This window comes from Diadema setosum, chromosome 8 (genome assembly GCF_964275005.1).
Source record: "Diadema setosum chromosome 8, eeDiaSeto1, whole genome shotgun sequence".
Classification (NCBI taxonomy): Eukaryota; Metazoa; Echinodermata; class Echinoidea; order Diadematoida; family Diadematidae; genus Diadema; species Diadema setosum.
In genome coordinates this window covers 8,013,659-8,040,387 of record NC_092692.1, presented here as the reverse complement: position 1 = coordinate 8,040,387, position 26,729 = coordinate 8,013,659, and the positions used below count along the sequence as shown (strand labels likewise).

General features: G+C 36.8%; 1 protein-coding gene across 1 annotated transcript in view; it reads right to left on the bottom strand.

Moving 5' to 3' along the window:
• Positions 1–3,626: 3,626 nt before the first annotated feature.
• LOC140231442 (uncharacterized) overlaps positions 3,627–26,729 on the bottom strand; it is a 31,724-nt gene continuing 8,621 nt past the window's right edge. Inside the window, exons 9-11 of the mRNA XM_072311567.1 lie at positions 25,492–25,676; positions 4,287–4,452; positions 3,627–3,865 (exon numbers count right to left, since the gene is read on the bottom strand). Of these exons, the coding sequence (XP_072167668.1) occupies positions 3,627–3,865; positions 4,287–4,452; positions 25,492–25,676 (590 nt within the window). The remainder of the gene's footprint in view (positions 3,866–4,286; positions 4,453–25,491; positions 25,677–26,729) is intronic.

Below are 26,729 nucleotides of genomic sequence, written 5' to 3'. Positions count from 1 at the left end.
TTTTTCCAACCTTTTTTTTTTTTTTTTTGGAAATCTAGCATTTTGAAAATGGTAAGTCTATCATTCTGAGTGTTAAATTTAACAGTAACAGAAATTTTGGAGGAGTGACAGTCCTTAATATGTTGATTCCTATTTTATTTTTGTATTCAAAAAAGAAATCCACTCAAAATTTTTATAAATTTCAAAAATCTAAAATTTCAAAATTTTTCGGAAAACACTTCTTGACCAGTCGTCATGAGTATTCAAATCAGCAAGTTGAGGATGTCATGCTCTAACAATTTCTAATTAATTTCATATACTGAAATCACAGAAGTACAATGACAAAAGGAAAATAAAAAAGAACAAATGCAACCACATAGTTTGGTATGAGAGTATGCTGTTACATGTATAAGTAAAAAATACTTTTTTTTTTTATTTCGTATATATATAACATACATGAAAAATTGTAAGGGCATGTCATCAACTGGTCCATTTTAATATTCATAAGGAGTGGTAAAGAAATGCTTTCCGAGAAAAAAAAATGAAATTTCAAAATGTCATAATTATCTTTTTTATTTCTTATACATTTTTTGCCATTTTTGGAACATTCTGTAGGGATTTTTTCCTTTCTTTTTGAGTTTATTTTTGAGGGGTGGATTTCCTCTTTAAAGGTGTACTGTACCTTAAAATTCGATATACCTGTTGTTTTGTTTTCAAGCAATCGTATTTAAGTACTATAATTTTTAGCTTGATGAGAATGTTGCGGTTGACTTGGCATGTTATGATTCATTTATTCAAGTGGAGAATAAAACAAAGTGAATCTGAAAATATCACAGGTTATGTCACATCCCTTTCATATCTTTACCTTGCTATTTATTTTCGTTGTCACGCACTATGGTTTTACAGTCCTAAAAAAAAGTCTACTTCTCTCTCTCTCTCTCAGACACAAACTGAGAGATAGAAAAAAAAAGAAGACGACGTGTGACCTTTTTCTCTGTTCTACTCCTTCAAAGCTAGCCTGTTTTTTTTCCTAACAGGATAGCTGGCTCGTGTTTTGCGTGCTTGTGCGTTATGTATTATGTGTTTGTTTTGGTCTTTTTCCATAGGCAGTTTGTCTAGTTTGTAAGTTCAATAAGTAGTTATTTTTACTAGGAGTCTGTAAGATAGAAGCTCTGCTTTTTATCAATCTTCCCATTTCCATCAATTTTTATTCTTATTGTCATGAAAGTCACAATTGCACTTCAGTTCAGAGTATTTTCCGGTATTACACTGTTATAATGATTTTTTGTTGTTGTTGTAATTATGTGTATCAAAATGACTTATTGTTATTGTATCTTTGTTTGTTCGAAATGAAATAAGAGAAATGAAGTGAAAAGAAACGAATTAATTTGTTTTCAATGAGCAACAGCGAAATAAGGAGACAGGTGAGGGAAGTTTATAGGAATTATTTCCTAATGACGTTTACAACGGATTTATTTACAATGATTTAGGCACTGTTTTGCCTTAGGTCTTGTCATAAAAACTTGACAGAATTTTAAAATTTATCGAATACAAGCTTTATCATTCAACTTAAATTTCGATTCAATATCTGAAAGATACTAATACATATTAAGTTTGACAACATATATTGCTATGTTGAAAAGTCTACGCAATTATGTAGGAAGAAACGTACTCCAATATTTGCTGCCACTTTAATCCCTAAAAACGGGATGATTCTGCAATATTTGCAAGACTTTCCATGCATTTTAATCGAAAGTTGCCCTTCAAACCGGTCAGAATGTGATACATCATTAAACGACGTTTGAAATTTTAAAAGTGTGACCTGAACGATTCCACCTGCTTCAAGTATCTCTGATGTTGCTTACATGATTATATAACTATGAAAATGCTTTTTAGCTCTCCACGAAAGAGATACTCTGTTTGTCGCACTTAATTTGGTATTTATCAGTTCGCATCATATCAAAACATCTCAGAACAATTTATCATCATGGCGATATTTCGTACCTTTTATCATTCTAGGATATATATATTTTTGGGCAGGCGTTTGATCATAAAAATATTGCTCAGTAGCTAATGTTTGACAGCATTGCTCAAAATAAGCCTCAAGCCACAAAGTTGAACAGTGTCTTCACATCAAAAAGGGATAGCTTAAGCTGTAAAATACATTCAAATAACAATAAAGAATAGTACCTTTTTTGCTTCGTACCTATAAAAATGTTATATATGATACATTGCTGCATCATGGTCGATGCTCATTGATGTTTGTTTGTTTTTTCTACTTGACCTCTTTCACCAATAAACCAATTTTATCGCTGGACCCGTTTTTTTTTTTTTTTTTTTTAACCCGATACGGACATAGTATGTGCATATATATTCATCGTATTATTATCTCCTCCTCCTCCTTCTTCTTCTTCTTCTTCTTCTTCTTCTTCTTCTTTCTGCAATGTGCAGAACCTCCCGAGAGTATACTCGTACCGGTATGGGAAGTCCCACAGTGTTCACAGAGTGTTCACATGGTAATTTTCTGTCTCACACTGTGAACTGATGATTCACAATATGTTCACACTGTTAACACGCTCGAATTTAACAGTGTGAAGAGATTTCACACTGTGTTAACAATGTGTTCGCATTGTGTTCATATTGTGGTCACACTGTGTTTCTCACATTGTGGGACATTGTGTTCTTTCCAGCAGGGATATATGCCATTACAAATGCACAGCGAAACAACGTGTTTCTTCATGTTCTGTGGATACAAAAACTTGTTTCCATTGTAAAGCTATTTACAAGCATTAGTGAACATTACATTTGGTACGAGAACATGCTTTGTTTTTCAATAACTGAAAATTTGTAAATGAGAACTCAGCTGTCTAAAGTAAAATACAAAGAAATTCTCAAGAAGGGGTTTTATGTAGATAAATGTAGCGATTGATTAAAAATTGAATATACTCGGTGGTCAAGTCGACCTTGATATCATAGTGTAGATCCAATCAAACCAGATAGGGAGTGTCATTTAAGTCACTCTGAGAATAAGAAAGTTATGAAACTTTGATTTTTATACGTTCCCTTAGAAGGGTCATATCGGCGATGGTCGCATGCAATAAAAGTTACACGAGACGATTAAATCATGCCCTCGCAAGATTCTTTTTCGATTGCTCACAAATCTTTACTAAATCTCTTTTTTTAACATCATGAACGAAGTCACCATTTGCATAATGTTCAGAAAAATTAACGGTGATAACTGTGTCAAGCTAGGAGCGGTCATAGTTGCTGAACAATTTGGCAAGAAGAGTGATTTCATAAAATCTGCATGTAAAAGCAAATGAGTGTTGTGGGGAGATTACGCCATCATCTCGTCTGATTATAGTATGATGAATTTGATTGAAATTGTTATCAGTATTGAAGGGGCTGAATTCAAATTCCAGTACTCTTGGATCTTCGTACAGTCCACATGATATTTGGATTGTCCTGTTTAAATCACATAACTATTCTTACAGTAGTCAATTCGAGCAAGGTGTATAGTTTAAGGAATCTACTGGTACTTTACAATAGCATGAAACTGTAACTGGTATACTGCATGAAATGTAACGTTCGGGCAAACACACATGTTGAGCTTTTTACATGTACAGGGATTGAGAAGTATATAACACTCAGTGTGAATCTATCATGACGTTGTTTCTTTTAATATTTCGAACAAGGGCACTCGTCGCGTCCAGCCGTTTTTTCAGTTTGTAGCATACCACGCTCAGCACAGAGATTACAAATAGCGCTCCTGCGCCTGTACCCCAGAGGCTATAGAGGTAAACTTTGCTGTCCGATTCGGCTGCCGCTCCGTAGCTGTTAACGTCTCGATCTCCAGCCACAAGCCGCTGTGAGTAGGGTCTCCGAGCTAATAGATTGGAAACAACAAAACTGGGTTCAATGAAAAATTAAGCTGGAAGTAGGTAGGATATCATTATGTTGTTTACAATAAAGATACCGGTGATGTACTAAATTTCTGAAGCACTTACCAGTGCTACAAGTCACTATACACAAAAATACAACGGAATAAACGCCCATTCATAGAACAGCAAAGTATTAATGCACATAATGTTTAGTAAAAAGATACTAACTTTCGTAAATTTAATGCCACAAAATTGATTAATATGTACAAAAAATCGAGGATTTAAGCTACAAAGTAGTCCCATAAAGAGATCTTTGTACATAACGTAACATGCATTTTCCACTGGGAAAAAAAAACCAAAAAGAAAAAAAAAAAACAACAACAGCACTTTGCCAACTGAATGCATTCTTGGTGGCGATTTTCTCACGTCTTTCAAAGCTGACGCGTCCTTGGAATCCAGTCTTGGAGACCTCTGAATCAGACACGAACACGATGAGGAGAAAGTTCCCGGTGGAGCGGACTGGACCCCCGAAGTCTCGACCACATCTCTTCTCTCCGATCAGAGGCGCTTCGGTTGTGCTTCCATCGTACACCTGCAAAGGAAAATGTACAACTAAACAAGAAATTGCTTTTGTGATGCGTAGTATTGTCAACTTCACGTATTTTTCTTTGTTACCACATTGCATTGATGTTGTGTTATTTTGTATATGAAAATGTTGTTGGAAATGAAATAAATGAAATGAAATGAAATGAAATGTTCGCGTGCATTTTAATTTCGTGATTTTTACGAGAGCCAAGATTCGTGAAATTAACATGCACGCAAAGGCTCTTGTCTACACTGTATGCATTGGATGTCAGAGGCACTTCGCGACGATTTCATGCCGTGAAAAAGGCCGTCGGCTCCAATTCGCGAAAATTTCATGCCGCTAAAATATCATGGTTTACAGAATATTTCGGAGCACTTCTTGTGGATACATTAGTAACACAGAGAGACACTTCATTAATCAATATACTCTACACTGTGCATATATGGAAGAAAATAACTACGTTTCTCATGATAGTGGGTTGTGAGCTTGATATGCAGAAAAGGACTGCACACAGCACAGTTGTTGTTTTTTTTTTCTTCATTCTTTTCAATCCGTACTGATGGATGAATGTGTTGACTTAACACCACGCATACCCAGTTTTCAATAAAACGGGACTAAGAGGAGGGGTGAGGATTGGGGTCATCCTGGAAGCTATTTTTGATGTCTCGCCCCAAATGCACCAAATTTTCTCTTTGACTTTATCATTTTGATTCATAATGGAAACGTCGTGGTTTATCTCAAGTGTCTGGTTCGAGTCTTTTCCAGTGAATTAAGCATTTATAAGGGCTTTATGTAAGCATCTCCTCGGTTAAAGATAGTTGTCGTACACTAAAAAACGACAAACGGAAACGGGAGCTCACTCTCCAGGTCCTAAATGAGCAGACATCTCAACACAGAGAAAAATCGCGTTCAAGGGGAATAACCACCACCGATGGGAACTTCTGCTGTTATAAGATAGATCTTTAATTGTTTGTTCAATGGATTAGTAGCGACATATCATTGATTCTAGAAAATCACAAACAAGTTACAATCAATGTCGTCAAAAGGAAGGGTACGTGATGTATCGCAACACATAACCTTTGACCCTCAGTTTATAGTATTTTTACATCAGCAGTTTCTTCATAGAATGCTCAGATCCTGAGCCTGATCAAAATCCATGCAACACTGCCACTACACCCATGGTGCAAGGAGTGAAATACCCCAAGCCTCTCTACACAACAGAATTCCAACACGCCTACCGAAACAATGTTTACAAAGGTGAATCCTCACTGAGAGTACATGCGTATTCTTCTGACTCATATACCGCATGTCAATACGGAAGACGTTTATTTGCATAATCTTGTCTATATTCACAAATCGCATGCCTTCCTATGTCTGTTTTTTAATCACATTTCTGTTTACATCAAATTTCGAATAGCTTTGAAGTGCATAGAATGATGGAAACATCGACGAGTCTTCGTCTCATTGTGCTCCCACCCCCACTACTATCCCCAACGTGCTATCTCTCTAGATTCAATTCATTTTATTTTCATACTTCTCATTTATGAACATTACAACAGAAACCAGACAAGTTCTTTTACCTTGTGAACAATGTGCAGAAAACAAACAATATACATGGTGATAACACAGTAATTACATGTAATGATAACTGGTCAAAATTGAAATCGAAATGGGGTTGATCAAAGAGAAGTATGACGGGACCTACATGAAAGCTAGCTTGTTTGGCTGTAAGCCCCGAGTAATCAGTGTTTGTGAAAAAGAAACGGAGAACGGATAGAAGATAAGACCAGAATGATGATGTAAGGTTGCCAAATTTTATGTAATAAAAAAGATGAAGAAAAACAAACAAATCAGATCAATGTTATTACGAGATTCTCACTGCTCAAATAGAAACTCCACAGAATAAATATCCACACTTGCATGAGTGCAATAGTTAAAAAGTGGGAAACACGACCCCTGCTGTGAGATTCATTAGTTATTCCATACATGAACACTACTTTCAACTACGATAAATGTTTAAATTTAACTAATATCTCAAGGCTTTCGGATAATTTCACTGAATTTTAGTTCAAAGAGAAGATATTGCGCGTTATTAGAGTTACACTTACTCTAATACTGCAAAAACAAAAAAAACTAGACTCGGAATTTGTCAAGACTGACAAATTAGGTGATCCGATTTTTTTTTTTTAATCAATGATTCGAGTCCTGATCGCAATAGGCATGACCATGTAGATTTTATCTGTGTTTAGAGACATTGGCCGTGTGATATTTGGATTCTCATTTAGAAAAGAGAGTGAGGTCTACCATCTTTGGTACCAAATTCGGTATAAACCAGGGAGGTACCTCCCTGGTATAAACTATAACGAAGATACAGAATGAAGTACATTTGACCATTGACCCAACTTTGCACAGCCAAGATGGCATCTGAGCAAAAAGTGGTTATTTTGTGAAATGATCCTTGTAACATGGTCTTTACGTGTGCAAAATATGGGAAAGATAGGACATGTATTCACCAAGATACAGGTTGAAACATTTATGACCTTTGACCCTAATTTACATACCCAAGATGGTGTCTGATCAAGTAGTTGTTATTTTATGAAATAATGTACGTGACATGAACTAAACATGTGCAAAATATGGGCGTGATAGGGGCTGTTTTTCTTGAGTTATTGCAAAGAAAGTTGTAGAAAGAAAGAAATATCTCAATACATCGAAGATAAGTTTGATTTCAACCAAGTTTCTTGACGTGATCTCGGCGTCGTATGAAAAATTGGAGGGTATAGTCACGATAGCCCAAAGTCTGAGCTACAACATATTAAAATCTGGGAGAAATTCACAGAAGAGTAAGTGAGCTAGTGTTCGATAAAGACCGTCATGTCAATTTTCATTTCCAGAAAAATTCCCTCCCATAGAGATAACACGTAAACTGGTTAAATTTGACAAGGTTACATTATATCTAATTTCACGAGGTGAAGACATCATCCGATTAAAACTTTGATTGAACAAAACTTAAAGAGTATTACATTGGCTACAACATACTAAAATCTGGAAGAAATTCACCAAAGGGTAATTGAGTTAGTCGTCGATAAAGACAATCATGTCAATTTTCACATCTAGAAAAATTCCCTCCCATAGAGATAACACGTGATAATGAAGATAAAGAAAGAAGTACATATGACCTTTGACCCTACTTTGCACAGACAAGATGGCGTCTGAGCAAAAAGTGGTTATTTTGTGAAATGATTCTTGTAACATGTTCTTTACGTATGCAAAATATGGGAAAGATAAGACATGTATTCACCAAGATACAGGATGAAACATTTTTGACCTTTGACCCTAATTTACATACCCAAGAAGGTGTCCGATCAAGTAGTTGTTATTTTATGAAATAATGTACGTGACATAAACTAAACATGTGCAAAATATTGGGCTATTAGAGCTTGTTTTTCTTGAGTTATTGCAAAGAAAGTTGCAGAAAGAAAGGAATATGAAAATACATGGAAGATAAGCTTTAATTTCAACCAAGTTTTTGGGCATGATGCCGACTCCGTATGAAAAAACGAAGGGCACATTTACGATAGCCCAAAGTCTCAGCTACAACATACTAAAATATGGGAGAAATTCACCGAAGCATAAGTGAGCTAGTGCTCGATAAAGATAGTCATGTCAGTTTTCATTTCCAGAAAAACTGCACTCCCATAGAGATAACACGTAAACTGGTCAAATTTAACAATGTTACTTTTAATCCATTTTTACGAGATGATGCCGTCATCCAATCAAAATGTTGTTATTATATTACCGAAAGACCATTTAATAAGCTACAACATACTGAAATCTAGGTGAAAATTGGCAAAGGATTAGTGAGATACGCTCGAATGAACTTAAAATTTGATGACGTCATTTTGAAAATTTACTTTTTTTACTTTATTAAGAAATTTGATATCTTTTAATCATTTTTTCAGCATCGTCAACCCATGAAATGACATGTACAACTCATCAGCTTTCAGAATATGTAAAGAAAATGGGGGGTCACCGTCCATCCTGACGAGTAAAATCGGATTTGAAATTGGCGGTTTTTTGGCATTGTTGGACTGTATATCGCCATTGACGCGCGCGCGGAATTTCAACTTTGACGGGTCTGTATGACGTCATATTGAGTCGGATTGACTTGAAACTTGGTAGAAATATTCCTTGACATTTCAGGCATCCGATAAGTGTGAAAAAACGGGAAATTTCTATTGCATATGAGCTGTGCGTGCGTATATATGCGCGCGCGTACGCGTCCGTCCAATTTTTTCAATTTTTCAAAAAATGCTCCAAATGGTCTGAAACGTGTGCAAAAAAATTTTGAGCTCGATTTGAGCATACAAATATTTCTACGCGCGCGTACGCGCACGTTTTAAGAGAAAATATGAATTTTGAGAATATGAGTAGAATCCGCATAACTTGAAATATATGTGACGTAAATTTCATTGAAAAACTCCATTCCATTAATGAGATATGAATGAAAATGTGTTTTCATATAATGACGTCATAGTGACGTCACGGTCGACTGATCACTATGATTTTATTTGACCCGTCGTCTTTGGGACATGATACATATATGGTATAATTTTGACATTGATAGGAAGAACACTTTCTGAGCTAATCGATACACAAATTTTGTCCAGAAACTAGAGATTGTAATTTGTCATCAGTGACAAATTAAGGTGATCCGATTTTTTTTTTAATCAATGATTCAAGTCCTGATCGCAATAGGCATGACCATGCAGGTTTCATCTGTGTTCAGAGACATTGGCCGTGTGATGTTTGGATTCTCATTTAGAAAAGGGAGTCATATCTGCCATCATTGGTACCAAATCTGTATACACTATAACGAAGATATAGCAACAAGTACATATGACCTTTGACCCCACTTTGCACAACCTAGATGGCATCTGAGCAAAAAGTGGTTATTTTGTGAAATGATTCTTGTAACATGGTCTTTACGTGTGCAAAATATGGGAGAGATAGGACATGTATTTACTAAGATACAGGATGAAATATTTATGACCTTTGACCCTAATTTACATACCCAAGATAGTGTCCGATCAAGTAGTTGTTATTTTATGAAATAATGTACGTAACATGAACTAAACATGTGCAAAATAAAGGGGTGATAAGGGCTGTTTTTCATGAGTTATTGCAAAAGAAAGTTGCAGAAAGAAAGAAATACCTCAATACATCGAAGATAAGTTTGATTTCAACCAAGTTTTTTGACGTGATCCCGACATCATATGAAAAAAAAAACAAAGGGCATGCAACGATAGCGCAAAGACTCAGTTACAACATATTAAAATCTCAGAAAAATTCACCGAAGGGTAAGTGAGCTAGTGCTCGATAAAGACAATCATGTCAAATTTCACATCTAGAAAACTTCCCTCCCATAGAGATAACACGTCATAACGAAGAAACGGAAAGAAGTACATATGACCTTTTGACCCCACTTTGCACACACAAGATGGCATCTGAGCAAAGAGTGGTTATTTTGTGAAATGATTCTTGTAACATGATCTTTGCGTGTGCAAAATATGGGAGAGATAGGACATGTATTCACTTAGATACAGGATGAACCATTTATGACCTTTGACCCTAATTTACATACCCAAGTTGGCGTCTGATCAAGTAGTTGTTATTTTCTAAAATAATGTACGTGACATGAACTAAACATGTGCAAAATATGGGGGTGATAGGATATGTTTTTCTTGAGTTATTGCAAAGAAAGTTGCAGAAAGAAAGAACTATTTCAATACATCGAAGATAAGCTTTAATTTCAACCAAGTTTTTTGACGTGATGTAGACATTGTATGAAAAAACGAAGGGCACATTGGCGATAGCACAAAGTCTCAGCTACAACATATTAAAATCTGGGAGAAATTCACCGAAGCATAAGTGAGCTAGTGCTCGATAAAGATAGTCATGTCAATTTTCATTTCCAGAAAAACTGCACACCCATAGAGATAACACGTAAATTGGTCAAATTTGACAAGATTACATTCAATCCATTTTTACGAGGTGATGCCGTCATCTAATCAAAATGTTGTTATTACATTAATGAAAGAGCATTCAATAAGCTACATCATACTGAAATTTCGATGAAAATTGGCAAAGGATTAGTGATATACGCTCGAATGAACTTAAAATTTGATGACGTCATTTTGAAAATTTACTTTTTTTACTTTATTAAGAAATTTCATATCTTTTAATCATTTTGCCAGCATTGCCGCCCCATGAAATGACATGTACAACTCATCAGCTTTCAAAATATGTAAAGAAAATGGGGGGTCACCGTCCATCCTGACGAGTAAAATCGGATCTAAAATTGGCGGTTTTTTGGCATAGTTGCACAGTATATCGCCATTGACGCGCGCGCGGAATTTCAACTTTGTCGGGCCCTTATGACGTCATATTGAGTCGGATTGACTTGAAACTTGGTAGAAATATTCCTTGACATTTCAGACATCTGATACGTGTGAAAAAAAGGGAAATTTCTATTGCATATGAGCTGTGCGTGCGTATATGCGCGCGCGCGTACGCGTCCGTCCAAATTTTTCAATTTTTCAAAAAATGCTCCAAATGGTCTGAAACGTGTGCAAAAAAAATTTGAGCTCGATTGGAGCATACAAATATTTCAATGCGCGCGTACGCGCATGTTTTAAGCGCATAGATGAATTTTGAGAATATGTGTAGAATCAGCTTGACTTGAACTTTATGTGACGTAAATTTCATTGAAAAATTCCATTCCATTAATGAGATATGAATGAAAATGTGTTTTCATATAATGACGTCATAGTGACGTCACGGTCGACTGATCACAATGATTTAACTTGATCTGTCGTCTTTGTGATACGATACATATATGGTATAAGTTTGACATTGATAGCAAGAGCACTTTCTGAGCTAATCGAAACACAACTTTTGTCCAGAAAGAAAGAAGAAGAACAAAGAATCCGTACAGATACAGAAGGTGATCCGAGAGGATACTCGGATCACCTAAGAATCCGTACAGATACAGAAGGTGATCCGAGAGGATACTCGGATCACCTAATGAAGCTAAGCTTTGATTACTTAAGCCGAGTTTTTCGACGTGCTTTTGACGTCGTATGAAAAAACGGAGGACGTATTACGATAGCGCAAAGTCTCAGCTACAACATATTAAAATCTGGGAGAAATTCATCGAAGGGTGAGTGAGCTGGTGCTCGATAAAGACAATCATGTCAATTTTCACATCTAGAAAAATTCCCTCCCATAGAGATAACACGTCATAATGACGATAAAGAAAGAAGTACATATGACCTTTGACCCCACTTTGCACAGACAAGATGTCATCTGAGCAAAAAGTGGTTATTTTGTGATATGATCCTTGTCACATGGTCTTTACGTGTGCAAAATATGGGAAAGATAGGAGATGTATTCACCAAGATACAGGATGAAACATTTATGACCTTTGACCCTACTTTACATAACCAAGATGGCATCTGATCAAGTAGTTGTTATTTTATGAAATAATGAACGTGACATGAACTAAGCATGTGCAAAATATGGTGTTGATAGGGTATGTTTTTCTTGAGTTATTGCAAAGAAAGTTGCAGAAAGAAAGAAATATTTCAATACAACGAATATAAGCTTTAATTTCAACCACGTTTATTGACGTGATCCCGACATCGTATGAAAAAACAAAATGCACATTTACGATAGCCCAAAGTCTCAGCTACAACATATTAAAATCTGGGAGAAATTCACCGAAGCATAAGTGAGCTAGTGCTCGAAAAAGACAGTCATGTCAATTTTCATTTCCAGAAAAACTGCACTCCCATAGAGATAACACGTAAACTGGTCAAATTCGACAAGGTTACTTTCAATTCATTTTTATGAGGTCATGCTGTCATTCAATCAAAATTGTGTTATTACATAACTGATAGAGTATTAAATAAGCTACAGCATACTGAAATCTGGGTGAAAATTGACTAAGGATAAGTGAGATACGCTCGAGTAAACTTGAAATTTGATGACGTCATTTTGAAATTTTACTCTTTTTGATTTATTAAGAAATTTGATACCTTTTCACCTTTTTTTCAGCATTGCCAACCCATGAAATGATATGTTCAACTCATCAGTTTTCAAAATATGTCAAGAAAATGGGGGGTCACCGTCTATCCTGGCGAGTAAACTCGGATTTAAAATTGGCGTTTTTTTGGCATTGTTGCACTGTATATCGCCATTAACGCGCGCGCGGATTTTCAACTTCGACGGGCCCGTATGACGTCATATTGAGTCGGATTGACTTGAAACTTGGCAGAAATATTCCTTGACATTTCAGACATCCGATCTGTGTAAAAAAAGTGGAAATTTCTATTGCATATAAGCTGTACGTGCGTATATGCGCGCGCGCGTACGCGTCCGTCCAATTTTTTCAATTTTTCAAAAAATGGTCCAAATGGTCTGAAACGTGTGCAAAAAAAATTTGAGCTCGATTTGAGCATACAAATATTTCGACGCGCGCGTACGCGCGCGTTTTAAGAGAAAATATGAATTTTGAGAATATGAGTAGAATGCGCATAACTTGAAATATATGTGACGTAAATTTCATTGAAAAATTCTATTCCATTGATGAGATATGATTGAGAATGTGTTTTCATATAATGACGTCATAGTGACGTCACGGTCGACTGATCACTATGATTTTATTAGACCCGTCGTCTTTGGGACACGATACATATATGGTATAAGTTTGAAATTGATAGGAAGAACACTTTCTGAGCTAATCGATACACAAATTTTGTCCAGAAATAAAGAAGAAGAAGAAGAACATACAAAGAATCCGTACAGATACAGAAGGTGATCCGAGAGGATACTCGGATCACCTAATAAAGAAAGAAGAAGAAGAAGAAGAAGAAGAAGAAGACCCAACAAAGAACTAGACTTGGAATTTGTCAAGACTGACAAATTAGGTGATCCGATTTTTTTCTAATCAATGATTCGAGTCCTGATCGCAATAGGCATGACCATATAGGTTTCATCTGTGTTTAGAGACATTGGCCGTGTGATATTTGGATTCTCATTTAGAAAAGAGAGTCTAGGTTTGCCATCGTTGGTACCAAATTCGGTATACACTATAACGAAGATACAGAATGAAGTATATATTTGACCATTGACCCAACTTTGCACATTAGCAGCCAAGATGGCATCTGACCAAAAAGTGGTTATTTTGTGAAATGATTCTTGTAACATGGTCTTTGCGTGTGCAAAATATGGGAAAGGTGGGACATGTATTCACCAAGATATTGGTTGAAACGTTTATGACCTTTGACCCTAATTTGCATACCCAAGATCGTGTCTGATCAAGTAGTTGTTATTTTGTGAAATAATGTACGTGACATGAACTAAACATGTGCAAAATATGGTGGTGATAGGGTTGGGTTTTTTTTTTTTTGAGTTATGGCAAAGAAAGTTGCATAAAGAAAGAAATATCTCAATACATCGAAGATAAGCTTTAATTTCAACCAAGTTTTTGGACGTGATGCCGACTCCTTATGAAAAAACTATGGGCACACTTACGATAGCCCAAAGTCTCAGCTACAACATACTAAAATCTTGGAGAAATTCACCGAAGCATAAGTGAGCTAGTGCTCGATAAAGATAGTCACGACAATTTTCATTTCCAGAAAAATTCCCTCCCATAGAGATAACACGTAACCTGGTTAAATTTGACAAGGTTACATTATATCCATTTTTCACGAGGTGAAGACATCATCCGATTGAAACTTTGATTGAACAAAACTTAAAGAGTATTACATTGGCTACAACATACTAAAATCTGGAAGAAATTCACTGAAGGGTAAGTGAGCTAGTCGTCGATAAAGACAATCATGTCAATTTTCACATCTAGAAAAATTCCCTCCCATAGAGATAACACGTCATAATGAAGATAAAGAAAGAAGTACATATGACCTTTGACCCTACTTTGCACAGACAAGATGGCGTGTGAGCAAAAAGTGGTTATTTTGTGAAATGATTCTTGTAATATGGTCTTTACGTGTGCAAAATATGAGAAAGATAGGACATGTATTCACCAAGATACAGGATGAAACATTTTTGACCTTTGACCCTAATTTACATACCCAAGATGGTGCCCGATCAAGTAGTTGTTATTTTATGAAATAATGTACGTGACATGAACTAAACATGTGCAAAATATTGTGGTGATAGGTCTTACTTTTCTTGAGTTATTGCAAAGAAAGTTGCAGAAAGAAAGGAATATGAAAATACATGGAAGATAAGCTTTAATTTCAACCAAGTTTTTGGGCATGATGCCGACTCCGTATGAAAAAACGAAGGGCACACTTACGATAGCCCGAAGTCTCAGCTACAACATACTAAAATATGGGAGAAATTCACCGAAGCATAAGTGAGCTAGTGGTCGATAAAGTAGTCATGTCAGTTTTCATTTCCAGAAAAACTGCACTCCCATAGAGATAACACGTAAACTGGTCAAATTTGATAATGTTACTTTCAATCCATTTTTACGAGGTGATGCCGTCATCCAATCAAAATGTTGTTATTATATGACTGAAAGACCATGCAATAAGCTACAACATATTGAATTTTGGACGAAAATCAACAAAAGAATAAGTGAGATACGCTTGAATGAACTTAAAATTTGATGACGTCATTTTGAAAATTTACTTTTTTTACTTTATTAAGAAATTTGATATCTTTTAATCATTTTTCCAGCATCGCCAACCCATGAAATGACATTTACAACTCATCAGCTTTCAGAATATGTAAAGAAAATGGGGGGTCACCGTCCATCCTGGCGAGTAAAATCGGATTCAAAATTGGCGGTTTTTTGGCATAGTTGCACTGTATATCGCCATTGCCGCGCGCGCGGAATTTCAACTTTGACGTTCCCGTGTGACGTCATAATGAGTCGGATTGACTTGAAACTTGGTAGAAATATTCCTTGACAATTCAGGCATCCGATCAGTGTAAAAAAACGGGAAATTTCTATTGCATATGAGCTGTGCGTGCGTATATGTGCGCGCGCGTACGCGTCCGTCCGATTTTTTCAATTTTTCAAAAAATGCTCCAAATGGTCTGAAACGTGTGCAAAAAAAATTTGAGCTCGATTTGAGCATACAAATATTTCAACGCGCGCGTACGCGCATTTTTGAAGGGAAAATATGGATTCTGAAAATATGAGTAGAATGCGCATAATTTGAAATATATGTGACGTAAATTTCATTGAAAAATTCCATTCCATTAATGACATATGATTGAGAATGTGTTTTCATATAATGACGTCATAGTGACGTCACGGTCGACTGATCACTTTGATTTTAGTTCGATTGCCGTCTTTGGGACATGATACATATATGGTATGATTTTGACATTGATAAGAAGAGGACTTTCTGAGCTAATCCATACACAACTTTTGAGGAGAAAGAAGAAAAAGAAGAAGAAAGAATCAGTACAGATACAGAAGGTGATCCGAGAGGATACTCGGATCACCTAACGAGACATGAAAACTCGTCACATTGAGGACGAGTTAGGTGATACGCTTGTGGTCATCAGATGACGGTCATCTGTGATCGACAAAGAAAAGAATGTGATATAGGCACCTTGAAGTTATATTGAGCGTGCATGCGAAACCGTTTCTGTAACCACTCGGCCACGGGACATCCCCGGAAATGGTAAGACAAAAAAAAAAAAAAAAACAACAATGTATAGATATAACAGGGGGAAAGTCAATGCCCACTCAACTAACGTGGCCTGGTGAACATCTATTGCATTGCTAGACGGAGAAGCGGCCCTGTAACGACTGAGGTCACTATGCCATTTCTGGCAACTTGGGAAAAATACGTCCCGCAGACATAAAACCTATAATCGGCTGGTTTTGATACCTTGCCTTTAATCACAATTTTCAGTGTAATGACGTCATCAAATTACAAAACAATGACATCGTCTTGAAAGACAATTGTTCAAAGTACAACACCTCAGTCGTCGTCAGTACATACTATGATCGGTTTGACAAAGTCAACCTGCAAAGTGTTGCTGCAGTCGAAGCAATGTGGTCTCCAACACACAAAAAAGAGGGATATGGCGTGTGTGTGTGTCTGTGTGTGTATATAGGTGCGTTTATATACGAACGTGATTTCTACATGAACGAATATGTAATACAAAATTGAAGAAAAAAAAGTAAAATAAAAAAAAATGTTTCGTGATCTTGTGGGGTTCGAACCCGCAATCTCACGTCTCTGAGACGGCGCCTTTAACCACTCGGCCATACGTCTCGACGAGAAAATATGGGGAACGTAAACTTATGTATGTGAAAGATACATGGGGAATCGTTTTGTCCACATTCCATTTTCATTTTCAGTTTTAAACTGCAAAATTGTCAATCTGATGAGGAGATTTCAAAGAATAAAATGCATGATTACTGCAGCTTATTGTCTCAGCTACAACATATTAAAGTTTCAGAGGAAATGAAGCAAAATCAGCTGAGATAAAGGTGCTTAAACGTTGTTAAGTCAATTGATGCTTAAAAAAAAAATCACCTCCCATAGACAATACACGTAAACTTGTCCGATTTTGCGTCTTTACCTTTAATCACAATTTAAGGTATGATGACGTCATCAAATATCAAAAGCATGACATGGACTTAAAAGGCAAATGTTCAAAGTACAACATATCTGAATTTGGGATAATATTGAGCTTAAACAACAGAGATACGAGCAAATGAATGTCAGAAACAGTACCTTAAAAAAATTAATTCCACTTTTTTGATTTCAGATGACGATATGATGACGTCATATTGTAATTATGGAAATAATGATACTTGAAACGTTATTTTCAATTCATATGCTTTTGTAATATGCAATAAAAACATAGGGTCACCTGACGTTTTAAAGAGCTATGGCGAAATAAACAAAGACATGTTTTTTCACTATATTTGCATATAGATGCGCACGCGAAATTTCAACTTTGACGACAGTGCATTGCTTTGTTATTTGTCAAAATCGATCAGAAATCAATGGATATTGTTACTCAAAGTATCAGGAATCCAGATCAGTCAAAAAATGTGCATTTTCATGTTACTGACGCGCTGTGCGCGCGAAAATGCGCGGACGGACGCGCACGCGCAAAATTGTTTGAAACGCTTAAGATTGTCTGAAACTTCGAGATTTCCCATTGGAAAGTTGTTTTGAGCCTTTTAAATGTTTGACGCGCGCTTACGCGTCCTAGATGACGTCCTAGGTAATTAGCATCAGAGAAAGAAAGATAGAGCGTGACCTGAACTTTATGTCCACAAAAACTGATACAGAAAGGACCTTTAGTTATGAAGTTATGATCGATCATGTAACATGGTCCGAAAATCACAAAATGGCGCCTAGATGACGTCATAGATACGTTACTGTCATGAAAACCTTATTGTGGCTAGATATTGTCATGAGACATGTTGACTGAAAATGTCATGTTACTCCGTAATGTCATTCTTGAGATATTGACGACACAAAATAGGCCAGAAAGAAAGAAGAATAAGAAAAAAGACAGATTTTGACAATCACAATAGGTGATACGCTGATAGCGTATCACCTAATAAAAAGAAATAAAGAGAGATTTTGACAATCACAATAGGTGATACGCTGATAGCGTATCACCTAAAAAGAGATTTTGACAATCACAATAGGTGATACGCTAAAAGCGTATCACCTAACTAGAGATTGTAATTTGTCATCACTGACAAATTAAGGTGATCCGATCTTTTTTTTTTTAATCAATGATTCAAGTCCTGATCGCAATAGGCATGACCATGCAGGTTTCATCTGTGGTCAGAGACATTGGCCGTGTGATGTTTGGATTCTCATTTAGAAAAGGGAGTCATATCTGCTATCTTTGGTACCAAATCTGTATACACTATAACGAAGATACAACAACAAGTACATATGACCTTTGACCCCACTTTGCACAACCTAGATGGCATCTGAGCAAAAAGTGGTTATTTTGTGAAATGATTCTTGTAACATGATCTTTGCGTGTGCAAAATATGGGAAAGATAAGACATGTATTCACCAAGATACAGGATGAAACATTTGTGACCTTTGACCCTAATTTACATACCCAAGATGTTGTCCGATCAAGTAGTTGTTATTTTATGAAATAATGAACGTGACATGAACTAAACATGTGCAAAATATTGGAGTGATAGGGGCTGTTTTTCTTGAGTTATTGCAAAGAAAGTTGCAGAAACATAGAAATATCTCAATACATCGAAGATAAGCTTTAATTTCAACCAAGTTTTTTAACATGATTCCGACATTGTATGAAGAAAGGAAGGCACACATTCGATAGCGCACAGTCTCAGCTACAACATATTAAAATCGAGGAGAAATTCACCGAAGGGTAAGTGAGCTAGTGCTCGATAAAGACAATCATGTCAATTTTCACATTTAAAAAAATTCCCTCCCATAGAGATACCACGTCATAACGAAGATAAAGAAAGAAGTACATATGACCTTTGACCCAACTTTGCATAGACAAGATGGCATCTGAGCAAGAAGTAGTTATTTTGTGAAATTATCCTTGTAACATGGTCTTTACGTGTGCAAAATATGGGAAAGATAAGACATGTATTCACCAAGATACAGGATGAAACATTTATGACCTTTGACCCTAATTTACATACCCAAGATGGCGTCTGATCAAGTAGTTGTTATTTTATGAAATAATGTTCGTGACATGAACTAAACATGTGCAAAATATGGTGGTGATAGGGTATGTTTTTCTTGAGTTATTGCATACAAAGTTGCAAAAAGAAAGAAATATTTCAATACATCGAAGATAAACTTTAATTTCAACCAAGTTTTTTGACGTGATCCCGACATCGTATGAAAAAACGAAGGACACACTTACGATAGCCTAAAGTCTCAGCTACAACATATCAAAATCTTGTAGAAATTCACCGAAGCATAAGTGAGCTAGTGCTCGATAAAGATAGTAATGTCAATTTTCTTTTCCAGAAAAACTGCACTGCCATAGAGATTACACGTAAACTGGTCAAATTTGACAAGGTTACTTTCAATCCATTTTTACGAGGTGATGCCGTCATTAAATCAAAATTGTGTTTTTACATTTATGAAAGAACATTTCATAAGCTACAACATATTGAAATTTGGGTGAAAAATGGCAAAGGATAAGTGAGATACGCTCGAGTAAACTTGGAATTTGATGACGTCATTTTGAAAATTTACTTTTTTGACTTTATTAAGAAATTTGATATCTTTTAATCATTTTGTAAGCATAGCCAACCCATGAAATAACATGTACAACTCATCAGCTTTCAGAATATGTCAAGAAAATGGGGGGTCACCGTCCATCCTGACGAGTAAAATCCGATTTAAAATTGGCGGTTGTTTGGCATAGTTGCACTGTGTATCCCCATTGACGCACGCGCGGAATTTTGAGTTTGACGGGCCCGTATGACGTCATATTGAGTCGGATCGACTTGAAACTTGGTAGAAATATTCCTTGACATTTTGGACATCCCATCCGTGTAAAAAAACTGAAAATTTCTATTGCATACTAGCTGTGCGTGCGAATATGTGCGCGCGCGTACGCGTCCGTCCAATTTTTTCAATTTTTCAAAAAATGCTCCAAATGATCTGAAACGTGTGCAAAAAAATTTTGAGCTCGATTTGAGCATACAAATATTTTAACGCGCGCGTACGCGCGCGTTTTAAGATAAATATGAATTTTTGAGAAAATGAGTAGAACCCGCTTGACTTGAAATATATGTGACGTAATTTACATTAAAAAATTCCATTCCATTTATGAGATATGCATGAAAATGTGTTTTCATATAATGACGTCATAGTGACGTCACGGTCGACTGATCACTATGATTTTACTTGCGCTGTCGTCTTTGCGACATGATACATATATGGTATAAGTTTGACATTGATAGGCAATGCACTTTCTGAGCTAACTCTTGCACAACTTTTGCGGAGAAATAAAGAAATAAAGAAAGATGAATAAAGAATCAGTACAGATACAGAAGGTGATCGAGAGGATACTCGGATCACCTAATAAAAGGAAAAAGTCCTGCGGGACTCGATTAACTTCTCTCCTTCCGGTCGGGCATTATAAACACGCAGCGTGCTAAGCGATTCTGCCACACGGAAGATCCGAAGATCCTGTGCGAAACTTAAATCTATCTATGTATGCTATACACAACACAAATTTACATTGATATTCAGTTTTTTGGCGATATACGTCAAGTGACTGATAGCGCTGTTCAACTTCCCACGAGTGGCCGCGTGGATTCGATCAATATACAGTTACAAAGATAAATCGGGAATCGTTTCGACCAGATTCCATTCTCATTTTCAGTGATCGACAACGAAAATAATGTTAAGTAGCGACTTGAAGTATAATATAATATTGAGAAATATTCGTGAAGTCCAATTCTTTATGCAGTCCTACATAATTCAGATGAAATTGTTTCTGTCATGCAACCAATTGAAAATTTCGTGCGGTGTCGGCGTGTCCAAGTAAGTTGATTGGAAAGGATATGTGAATGAATATTTACCAATAGGTCTTTATATTGTAAAAAAAAAAAATCAAACATGGCCATGCGGTCTTTTAAGAGCCATCTTCACTTTAACATTTGTAATTTCAAGTCCAAGTTGCCAGTCAAAGCAATGTGGTCTCCAACACAAAACAAAGGGATATTGTGTGTGTGTGTGTGTGTGTGTGTGTGTGTGTACGTTTACATGAAAACGTGATTTCTACATGGACGAAGGTGAATACTCCATAAAAGAAAAAAAGCAAAAGATGTAAGTATTTTGTTTCGTGTTCTTATGGGGTTCGAACCCGTACGTGTGCAACCTCACGTATCTTGTGGCGTCGCCTTTATCCTCTCGGCCATACGTCTCGACGAGAAAATATGAGGAATGTAAACTTATGTATGTGAAAGATGAATCAGGAATCGTTTCGTCCACATTCCATTCGCATTTTCAGTTTTTAGCTGCAAAATTATCAACCTGATGAGGAGATTTGAAAAAATAAAATGCATGATTACTGCAGCTTATTGTCTGAGCTACCACATACTTAAGTTTCAGAGGAAATGGAGCAAAATCAGCTGAAATAAAGGTGGTGAAACGTTGTCAAGTCAATGCATGGTTTAAAAAAAAATCACCTCCCTTAGACATAACACGTCAACTTGTCTGATTTTGAGTCTTTACCTTTAATCACAATTTGAAGTATGATGGTAAGTCTTCTCGAACTAAGAGTGTGGAACGGAAGCTTCTACGTGAAAGATGAATCATGACGATCACCCGTGACCGACACATCTTTAAAGGGATCAGTTATTAGAGGTGGAAGACCTCGTGCCAAGATATTGTTTCAGCAATTCCAAAGCAATGATACCCTTACATTTAGGTATACCATAATTTCCCTCTGAAATCATTGGTATTATTCATGTACAATTGCTTGCCTTGTCCATAAACTTTGCTTTATAAACTTTCAGTGAAAGGTGTTATAACATAATTCTGTAACGCCATTAGCAGTGATTGACTACATAAATAAAGATACATCAAATTGAACGCTTAGCGCGTATAAAAGGGGGATTTTAGCCTGATGTTGTGTTATTCACTGCTCAGATACCAACAACACTCATCACCTACGGTTACGTATAGAGAAATAACCATGGCGAAAATAAGGTTTTCCTTTTCTTTGGCAGATAGACACACAACCCCTTTGAACACACTATAATTGACATGGAGGGACATGAAAAAGTTCATTACTACTACTAAACAGTGATGCCTTCTACTCATGTGGCACAAGATACCTCTATAGCAGCATAAAACCTGTCTACAATTCCGTTATTGGGTCAAACAATAGCAACCTGGAATTTCAAAGAGACGAGCGAGACGCCATACACCTGTCCTAGAGTTAATTTATTCAGTTGCCATTCCTGCTCCAGTTGAGTTATGTAAATTATTTTCCGACCTGTCTTGTGCAGTGTAACAGGAACAAACGTAGAGAAAAGGAAAGAGAAAACGAAAGGTGGCAAGCGGGGCACTGTATATCAAGGGCAATTTACAACATTACGTATGATAAATGAAGCAAATCCAACCTCCAGCCTCCGACAAAAAAAAAAGGGAACTTGAGTGACTGTGTGTCGTGGGGTAATGACATCGGAATGAGGCTGAACTGCCAAAAGAAAAACAAAGAAAGAGAGAGAGAGAAAAAAAAATAATAGCGTCCTGCGGGTCCCGAACATCTCGTCCTAAGGTAGTGCATAATGACCATGCAGCGCGCTAAGCGACTATAAAGCCACACGGCTGTCCCGAAGATTGGATGTGAAATTCATATCTTTATATCATTTACAACATGAAAAAGTTCATTACTACTACTAAACAGTGATGCCTTCCATTCATGTGGCACAAGATACCTCTATAGCAACATAAAACCTGTCTACAACTCCGTTATTGGGTCAAACAATAACAACCTGGAATTTCAAAGAGATGAGCGAGACGCCATACACCTGGACTAGAGTTAATCAATTCAGCTCCCATTCCTGCCAGTTATCTAAACGTACATGTTCCTACCTATCCTGTTACAATATTACAAGAACCAATGAAGAGAAAAGGAAAGAGCAAACGAAAGGTGGCAAGCGGGACACTGTAACAAGGGGCAATTTACAACATTAAGTGTGACAAAATTAATGAAGCAAACCCAATCTCCAAACTCCAATACAAAACGAGGGAAATAGAGCAGCCGTGTTCACGGGTTACGTATACTTGGTAAAATAATACGATAAATGACATCGGAGTAAAGCTGAATTGCCGGAAAAAAAAAAAAAAAGAAAGAGAAAACTTCCGCGGGAGTCGAACTTCTCGCCTTCCGGTATGGCGTTATGAACACCCAGCGCGCTAAGCGATTACGCCATATGGCTGTCCTGGAGATTCTATGCGAAACTTAAATGTATGATTATACTGTCGTGACAGTGCTGACTGAGATGGCGCTATTCAACTTCCCACAAGTGGCCGCGTGGATTCGACCAATATACAGTTGCAAAGAACAATCGGGAATCATTCCGTACAGATTGCATTCTCATTTTCAGTTTTTAACTACAAAATTGTCGACCTGATGAGGAGATTTGAAAATATAAAATGCATGATGACTGCAGCTTATTGTCTCAGCTACAACATATTTATGTTTCAGAGGAAATGGAGCAAAATCAGATGAGGTAAAGGTGCTTAAACGTTGTCAAGTCAATGCATGGTTTGAAAAAAAATCACCTCCCATAGACATAACACGTAAACTTGTCTGATTTTGAGTCTTTACCTTTAATCACAATTTCTAGTATGATGACGTCATCATATATCAAAACCATCACATGGACTTGAGAGGCAAATGTTCAAAGTACAACATATCTGAATTTGGGATAATATTGAGCTTAAACAACAGAGATACGAGCAAATGAATGTCAGAAACAGTACCTCAAAAAAATCAATTCCACTTTTTTTATATAAAATGACGATTTGATGACGTCATCGCGTTTCTCTGGCAATATTGATACTTGGAATGTTATTTACAATTCATATGCTTTTGTAATATGCAATAGAAATATAGGGTCAACGGACGATTTAAAGAGCTATGACGAAATAAACAAAGACATGTTTTTTCACTATATTTGCAGAAAGACGCGCGTGCGGAATTTCAACTTTGACGCCTGTGCATTCCTTTGTTATGGGTCGAAATCGATCGGAAATCAATGGATACTGTTACTCAAAGTATCAGGAATCCAAATCAGTCAAAAAAATTGCATTTCCATGTTTCTTAAGCGCTCTGCGCGCGAAATTGCGCGGACGGACGCGCACGCGAGAAAATGTTTGAAACGCTTATAATTGTCTGAAACTTCGAGATTTCCCATTGGGAAGTCGTTTTGAGCCTTTTAAAATTTTGACGCGCGCTTACGCGCGCCTAATGATGACCTGGGTAACTAGCGTTAGAAAGTAAGATAGAGCGTGACCTGAACTTTATGTCCAGCGAAAATGATACAGAAATGACATCTAGTTATGAAGTTATGATTGATCATGTGACAAGGTCCGAAAATCACAAAATGGCGCCTAGATGACGTCATAGATATGTTACTGTCATGAAAACCTTATTGTGGCTAGATATTGTTATGAGACATGTTGACTGAAAATGTCATGTCATTCCGTGATGTCATTGTTGAGATATTGACGACACAAAATGTGGCAGAAAGAAAGAAGAATAAAAAAAAAGAGAAATTTTGACAATTACAATAGGTGATACGCTGATAGCGTATCACCTAATCAGTACAGATACAGAAGGTGATCCGAGAGGATACTCGGATCACCTAAAAAGCTATTTCTATTTAATCTTATGTGTTGAAAAGGGAAGACATTTTGGCGAAAAGATGGAAGTATCAAGAGGGATTGAGACCAATTTTTTTCCGTGGCGGAGACCAAAACTTCAGTCAGGAACCTTGTACATCCCGGTGCACGGGTTTGAGTTATTGAACCATAGGCAAGAGCCTGTATGCTTAAGGAAAAATGTCCAGGTATATATTCACTCACTCACTCACTCACTCACTCACTCACTTACTACCTCAGTCAGTCAGTCAGTCAGTCAGTCAGTCAGTCAGTCACTCTCTACCTCTCTCACTCACCCACTCAGCCATTCATTCAGGCGTTCAATAACGACAGGATATTTTTACATCATTTTCGAATTCATTTGACACTTCTTCTTCCAGGTCACCATCTCAGGAATTTTGCCAGTAAAGGAGGACTTCTGAGGAGAAGATGATGGTTGTGATGATTATCTGACGGGGTTAAGTATTAGTGATACATACATTCGCAATTTCAAATAAAAGACAGTGACATATAAAAGTAAATAAAACACAATTATGCACTCAACACGATACAATCCAGTGGAGAAAAAAAAAAGAGTAAATGAAAAGTGAAAGTAGCATACCTCTACGTAGTCATACTCGCATTCTGGGACCTTCTCGACGAAGAAATCATCCATTTCAACACTGATGACCTTCCCTCTAGGAGCCCTGTATGTCCACTGACATTCGAGTGTCGGCGGGTACTTGTTGGGATAGTTTGGTGACTTGATTCGTCCCCCCGATTTCAGGGTCTTTGTGCAGTTGTATTCTGTGGTAGACAGGAAAAGGAGTGGTGACTGCGGAAAGCTCGTCACATGACGGTCATCCCACTATAACTTCCTATCTTGCTTTATGGAAAGTTTCGCCTTTTGTGTTTCTTTGTTTCTGTAATCCTTCACTTCAAACATATTCTATCTATCTATGTATCTATTTATCTATGTGTTTATCTTACCTTATCTTATCTAATCTTGTCTCATCTTATCTACTGATTTATCTATTTATTCATCTACATGTCTATCTTGTATATGTCTTATCCATATTTAAGCCTGAACTGTCTAAAACCTTCCCGCCTACTTCCGACTACCGCACCAGAAAGATGTCTACCGAACTGTATCTTCGTTTCATCTACATGATCGACACGCTTCTTTCATAGCATGACACTCATTAATTCACACAAACACGCACACACACACACAACCTGCCTCCTTTTGTTCAATACGGATTTATTCAACTGTTATGCACTCAGTATGTTCTAAGCTTTCATAAACTCAGCTCATGTAACACGTTTTTATGATGTGGAAAATAAATGGGGGGAATGTGAGCGTGTAGAGGGCAGGGACCGAATCTTGCCTTTGTCACCTCTGCCAGTAAAAGCCCGTGTTCGATTATACTGTCGTAGAATCCTTACTTGGCGGAGTTAACAAACCGCTTTTTAAGATGTCAAAACTGACCCATGATGACAGGAGCGATGAAGTAAGAAAGTCCTATATGATATTTACATCTTCTTCTCTGTGAATGATACCCTGTCAATTCTCCATTCCTCCTAGTATTGATCACATTATTATTAGCCTCATTAGGGACATTAATCGATACTATGATGAGCTCACTCCGATGTTTTCCGTAGTTGAAATGTGTTTTCTTTTTCAAAATTGAACCAATCTTCTTATACACCAGGATTGACGAAAAACATAAAAAATGCAATAAAAAAGAATTCGTTTTTCCAAAACTTTGGACAAACAAGGGCAAAAACAGCGAGAAGTGATCAAGCAGATTCCGTGTACACCTGTACATCAATGTGTTTGTGTGTGTGCGTGTGTGTGTG